This window comes from Sylvia atricapilla, chromosome 21, assembly GCF_009819655.1.
Source record: "Sylvia atricapilla isolate bSylAtr1 chromosome 21, bSylAtr1.pri, whole genome shotgun sequence".
NCBI classification, from domain to species: domain Eukaryota; kingdom Metazoa; phylum Chordata; class Aves; order Passeriformes; family Sylviidae; genus Sylvia; species Sylvia atricapilla.
In genome coordinates, this window is record NC_089160.1 from 53,112 (window position 1) to 60,267 (window position 7,156).

The window sequence follows — 7,156 nt, forward strand, 5'->3', positions numbered from 1 at the left end:
TAACAATGACTACTGCAAAAATATTTTAAACATTGAATCATCAGTATCTCTTAGCTACAAACTCTGGAGCTTTAGATTCTCATTTTGTATATGTCAATCAGTATTAATCATATTAAAAAGCTGATGATTTACATATATATATATGTTTGTTTTGTGTTAACACATAAAGAAAGAAAAAATAATTTGTATTATATTTTGTTTTTGAATAGGAAGTTGAAAAAATCCGGATTAAAATTACATCACTCGGTCTTACTGAGTCTCGAATTACAGCAGATGAAACAATACAGCAACTGTTTGTAGAATGCAAATTAAACAGTTTCATTGCAGAAGAGACCCCACTGTCACTTCCAAAACCAACAGGTGGTCAGAGGATTCACTATAATTATAGCACTGGTAAGTCTGAGGTATTCCTGAGCAGGCTTGGTTGTTCTCTTAAATTCTGTCCTATGAAATACCTTCAATAAAGCCTACTTTCTATATATTATAGTTGCATTTCTCTATGTGCTGCCCGTTTTCCAGATATTTTGGGAAATACTAGAAATGATTTTTAAGAAATGAAGTAAGAATGAAATTATCAAGTACAAAAAGAAATGGTATATGAAATGGTAACATCACAACAGACTTGAATTTGCTGGTAGTGCAGAAATTTCAAAATTAGATTATACATAACTAAAATCTGTATTATTTTTAAAAGAGATAGATAATCTCCTTTTTCCATTGGTACATGATGCTGCAGCAAAAGAAAAATATTTTAACCTGTACATCTAAAACACAATTAAAAAGAGAGAATATGTAATTAGACTTCGTCACTACTTGCAAATACTCAGTGTTCCTTTAATTACAACTTTTTAATAGGGGAACTGATTGATCCATATTTCATACTAATACATTGTTAATTAATACTTTATATTTACACTGCTAGTGTACATAGAACTATTGTCAAGATTTATAATTCTCTTGTTAATTACTTCTGCAGCTATTTAATCATACTTCAATTATTCATTAACTTTGTCTTCCTGGTAAAATTTTACTTCATTTAAGATTCAGCCTGAGTGCCTCAGTCTTGGATTTTTAGCTGAGAGTATTATGGAGTAGGTGAATCAGTTCGCTATTTGTGGCAAACCCTTAATACAAATTTCATAAATGACTCAAACCCCAGGCAGGAATGGGTAAGTGAAAATTAATTGGAACCCCTTAAAATTACAAGGCAAAGGGGGACAGCCCTGGGAGCATAGTGAGTCTCCTTCTGCCCGTCAGAAGCTCAGGCTCACAAAATAGCGGCTCCACCTTTTATACACTTAAGGTATTATTAGTATTCATGAGCAGTCCTTATATATCCTACAGCCCTCCCACAGTCCGTGGCTTTGCACATATATGTATACCTGGCTCCTCCTAGGGTCTGTAGCCTTATTCTTTTATGTAAGCTTGACTCCTCCCAAGGCTTCTTGGTCAACAAGTGTCCCCGACTCTCTGCTGCCTCCTGCAAGGGGCAAATATACGCCCTCCGCAACGTGTTTTTGACAGCTCTGTTAGCCAGACCTGCCAGGCAGTAACCACAAAAGGGGATGGGAGGATTGAAGAGACAACAGAAAAGGGTTCAAAACCATACTGGAACAACAAAAGTACGTGTCAAAAGAACTCGTGAACTTTAACAGAACTTTTCCCCACCATACTTAATAACTCTTCATTTATGAGCCAATCACTACACCTTACTCATAAACACAGACATTCAAATTGAGCGTTATTTTAAAAATAATTCTGTAAAAGTGGCTTTGCAGAAATGGTTGTCTCAGTCAGGTCTTTTGAAATGTTACCATCTACAATCATGATTTTAGAATGCAGCTTGCCAAAGAATTCACTCATTTAGATCCTTCTCTTACTCATAAACTATTGGATTGTTGGGTGCGTAGCTGAAGGACTGAAATGAATGCCTTCATGCATTTGAATGAAACTGAATCAGAAATGTCACATCAACGCACTGCTACGCTGGCATTGCCTACATTGAGAGGGAATATAGATGATAATTTTCTCCAGTCCATTGGTCTGAAGATTTCTAGTATTGAGATACTGTGGCAGGAAAGGAGGATTAAATTACTGAGGCTGTCAAAAAGGATAAGCACTTAGCATATTCTCATTATCTCTAGCTTCCTTAGTGGAATAACATACAGTAAATCACTTCAAATACAAAGCAGTAAGGACCCTTGGCTTTTAAAAACATGGCTGCTATTGCCATTAATAGAAAGTGGTGGCTCTGTGACATGCTTAGATGCTGCTTGTATCTTTTCTGAAAGTGTTCATATAAACCTGCCAGTGACACACCATTAAACCATATGGTTCTAGCATTTGATTCTAAGGTTGTTTTCCCTTAGAAGAGGAAATAAGTGCTTATTTTATTTTGCTCTTTCTTCTAATAGGTGAAAAACAATTGATAACCAGTTATATTAATTTATTTGCTTTGCAGTGATAAATGTGGATAAGGAAGATAATCATGCACAAAGAGAGTATCTTAAGTCAGTTCTTCTAAAGCCAGATCTACCTGCTGACAGGTACAGATTGATGCTGAAAACCTCTATTATAGGTCTTTGTAAATAATGCTTGTGGTTTGCCTTTTTGTTTGTCTTTACTGACAAGGTAACCCTTAGTACTTAATGCATAATTAACAAGAACAAAAAAAAAATTGTTTCAGCTAGGAATTATGCCTTCATTCTGATGTGGCTGCTGGTCTTATTTCTTCTCCAAGTAGGTGCATATGGAATGGAGTATTGTAAACTCATCTAATGTTTGTTTAGTTCTGTAGTTTAATTTTTGGGGGGTTGTTTGGTTTGTTGGTAGTTTTTTTAAAACAAGTTTGTTTTACAAAAGAGAGTTTCTAGATTCTATCATCAGGAGTCTATCAGTAATGAATTTGAAAAGCATGTATCTGTGCAATGGTAGAGTAGTACATTTGTTGCTTTCTAAATTCAGAATACTAAAAGAAGTCTTAAGAACTTCAGGAAGTGTTCCTTGGCCCCAGAATTTAAAGAAAAGAAAAATATGTGTATATGTATGGATATAACAGACATCTATTATATGTATACATATGAGAAAGATTATAAATTAGACTTGTTCAATTTCATAGTAATACATTTGTTCTTATTCAATTTTTGTCATTGAAATAGCATGTGCATTACTTGGAGAGAATGAATGACATACATTGAATCTGTTTCTTCTTGAATGTCAATATTCATTTAAATGGAATAAATATTAATTTAAAGATCCATTTAATTTTCAGAAGACTAGGATACCTGCTGACTGCATTTGAAGTGTCAGAGTAATCTGTAAATGTTACTCTCAAATCACTGATTCATCCCAATAAAAATAGTGATCTCTCTTCATTCCGTATCACTTATTTTGCCATCTATATTAGGAGGGGTTGATAAACATATTCTATTAAAGCATGTTTTACTTAAGATGTAACAGTAATGTGGATAAAATACTCCTTTTTTTTTCCCCCTGACAGAAATTTAGTTGCTAAAAGATACTTCCCTGTCCAACCATCCAGGGCCACTTGGGGCAGTCACACTCCAACACCTGATCTGGGACTGAGGTCCCTTCACAGCTACACCCCCCCATACTGTACCAGTCAGACAGTTGCCCTCATCACTCCAGCCCAGGTTCCCAATCACTGAGTCTTAGAGTCCCAATCCTTAAAATAATTTAATTTTGGTGCAGTAATTGAATGAGACAATAAACAGTTCATGTTGGAGCCTCAGAGGAGAGACCCTGAACAAAGGAACCCCTGGGCTTTCATACGCTCACATGACAGTCTGGGAGTCATCAGCTCCTGCCATGTCCCTGAGTGTCCCTGACCTGGCTGTACCCAAAGTCTGGGGGTTATTGGCTCCAGCTGTGTCTCTGGGTGTCTCCCCGCTGAGTAGGCCACAGGTCCCTGGGCCCTTTGTTGTGCTAAGGGATGGTAGCCTCTTGCCTTGTGCTGGGCTCCTCCAGTGATCAACCTGCAGCTGCTCCTGAGCCACCTACATCGAATGGACTCCTCAGCACAGTGAAACAATAGCTGGTCTGTGTGCTGCAATTTCCCCTATAACTGCTTAGATAACTATACTAAGTATTTTACAAACCTGAGGTAAAAATAAGGTAAAAGAACAGCAGTGAGCATTTTCTCAGAACAGAAGCATCCATGTGTCATCATGTCATTACTGTCCCTTGTATTACTAAGTAGGCTGTTTCCTGCACTTACCAGACTGTCTAGTTTGGCTTGTGCTGAAATTTCCGTTCTGTATTGAATAAGCAGGAAGGCAGAAGTTCATCAGTAGTCCAGTTTCCCATTTTATCGTAGCAAGAGGACCACCAAGAAACTAAATTTATGGAAAGATTTCTGCCCATACACCAGTGTTTCCACCTCTATGCATTTTAAACTTGTAAAATAGTGTGGGTTTTCTTTTTAAATCACTTGTAATTTGACTTTTTGACCCTTTCTGAAAGCAGAATACCTTTGTTTTTGTGCGTGTGTGTTTAGTCTAAAATTTACAGTGGTCAGTGATCCCCCAGAAGATGAACAGGATCTTGAATGTGAGGATATTGGGTTTGCTTATGTCAGTTTAAAAGAGATATTCCAGAAGCAAAGAGATATCATTGAGCAAGATATTGATGGTAAGTTTTAAAAATCACTTTCTTGTAAACTTCTGTACCCTAAAATTCATTGAATTTCTACTTTACTTTGCAGGCGTTACTGTCCAAGTAATTGTTTGACATTGTTTCAATCAGAAACTCTGTAATACTATTAACTTCCACATTTGTTTGCAAAAGTCTGCAAAAACTATCCATTAGTTGTAATTGATTGCAAAAACAGCCTTAAAGTCTGTTTTTAAAAAAACCCAAACCAAACAGCATTCTTACCTCACAGAAATTAGTTTATAAAGCCAAAGAACTTTCACGCTTGTCTGCTACTATAATCTCTCTCTTTTCTACAACATACTTCATTATGGTAGCACAATAAATATGTATTTGTGTAAAAAATTATTTGTATTAATTTTTTTATCAGCAATTTGGTATACATAATATATTTTATTTGAAATTATGTTATAACCCTGAGTACCTCGGGTCCTTTCCTCCATGAAACATGTATGAGACAATATGAAATATTGGTGGGTTTGGTTAAATCAGTTTTACTGAGCACCCTTTCGTAAACAGACTGTAACCAAACTCGTTGTGACTCATTAGAGCAAGGTGATGTGAGTAGGAAGTATGGAATCTTCCATTTCCTGGAGTCATAGGATGCATTTTTGTAACACTGTAAGACTCAAGAAGGCTTTTTGGTCCTTTGGTTGACTATGAAGCTAATATTCTCCTTGCTTAATTTCCTGTTCCCCATTGCAGCAGGGACATGGTTACCAATGGTGCACTTTTCTCTTTACCTTTCCTCTCAGTCCTCTTTTCCCCCAGGGGTGAAGCTCAGTGAGAAGCCGAAAAGCACCTCTGTTAAAAGTTGCTCTCCTTTCCCAGAAAGTGAACTAGTTTGATAATTGGATGCAGAGCACCCATGTTCACAAGGTGCTTGCAACAGCAAGAGTTCTAGTGAGCACCAGCAGACTTCGAGGCAATTGAACTTTGCTACTTCTACTGCTGTGTCTAATTTGCAATAGGGAGCTGAGTAATGAGAGAAAACAAATAGGCTTTCTAATCCATTACCATTATCATGCGTGATTTGTATCCATGCTGTTGCTAAATACTCAAGTTGCAGGAACAGGATAAGGAAAACTCTTAAGAATCAAATTTCCATACTCTGGAAAAATAATATACAGATTTGATGCATTTCCTGGGGTGGCTGAGCAACTTAAGCTTTTCTCCACCAATATTTTTCTCCAAGCTCCACCAAAAATGTATTTGTTATCTCTCATTGGAAGATTGATTTTTGTTCAGGAATTTAGGACTATACTGTCAAAATTCCCCTTTGATAAGATTGGTTTGTTGTGTAAACATAATTTTTGAAAGTCACTTTTCACAAAACTCTTAAAACTCCTAATCATCATCTGAGAGAATTATTAGGACCAGGAGGACTAGGTTTTATTACTAGTTACTGTAAACTAATCATTACCATGTAATGACAACTACTTCAATATTGTGGAGTGCATTTCTTCCCCTAATCATCTGACATTTAAACTAATTTTTACTTTATATTAATTATAGATATAAAAATGGTAATAATAGCTAGAAATACTTTTATTCTTTTTCCCTTTTGCACTTCTCCCCTTTCCTGCACATGCTGTACAGTTTTTTTGGGGATTTTTATTACATCCATAACATAGAAACTTGCATATTTTCTGAAAACTAAGATGTTTCAGATAATTTAAATTAATTTTATGTTAAAATATGTCAGATTATGGAAAATAATATATCTATATATTTTCTTGGATAAAGTCGTTGTAAAAGGATAAGTTCTTCAGATCTGGACAGAGATGTCAATTAAATGTAAGGGCACAATAAACAAAATTCCTAAGTAGGTGTTGTACACGTTCTCTGAATTGGATATTGGTTTAAGGAAAAATTATAAACCCAGACACAGGGAAATTCATAGGACGCTACCACAAGAAGGTAAAGTCATTCTCAAGTTAGATATCAAATTTCCTTTATTATTTTGAGGATTGCAACCATATCTTTTCATATTGTTACTTTCATTGCTGATTTTGTCAAAGTAGTTTATGTGAAATTTGAAGCAAATAAGTGAATGACTAAGCAAGAAGATGGATGAAAAATATAGTCAAATCATCTAACAGTGTGTCTGAGATAATAGGACAGTTATAAAAGTGAGGAAAATGCAATTAGTGTTAATCTTCTGATATAATTACTACAATTATCCTGCTGTTCTTTAATTAAAAAGGATTAAAGTCCCTTAAAGTCTCCTGTTGAAGCTGACAGTTCACTGAGTGATTTGTCGAGGCTGATTTGGACCAATCCATCATGTGTAGTGTAGAAAATGCATTAATTGGTGTATTTTTACTTAAACTATTCCTATATATGTAGATATGTTTTAATAGAATGCAGAACATCTTTATATACTGTGAAAAAATAATTATTTTTATATAGGCAGTTACTATATCATGGTTTCCTTTTTAAATTAATTTCAACACTAATACTTTTATTGATGTATATTATAGTT

At 35.3% G+C, this 7,156-nt stretch overlaps 1 protein-coding gene across 1 annotated transcript in view; it reads left to right on the forward strand.

The window, feature by feature from the left end:
* RPGRIP1L (RPGRIP1 like) overlaps positions 1 to 5,559 on the forward strand; it is a 41,014-nt gene extending 35,455 nt beyond the window's left edge. Inside the window, exons 20-23 of the mRNA XM_066333787.1 lie at positions 210 to 393; positions 2,462 to 2,546; positions 4,517 to 4,650; positions 5,443 to 5,559. Coding sequence (XP_066189884.1) covers positions 210 to 393; positions 2,462 to 2,546; positions 4,517 to 4,650; positions 5,443 to 5,519 — 480 coding nt within the window. The 3' untranslated portion in view covers positions 5,520 to 5,559. The remainder of the gene's footprint in view (positions 1 to 209; positions 394 to 2,461; positions 2,547 to 4,516; positions 4,651 to 5,442) is intronic.
* The last annotated feature ends 1,597 nt before the right edge of the window (positions 5,560 to 7,156 follow it).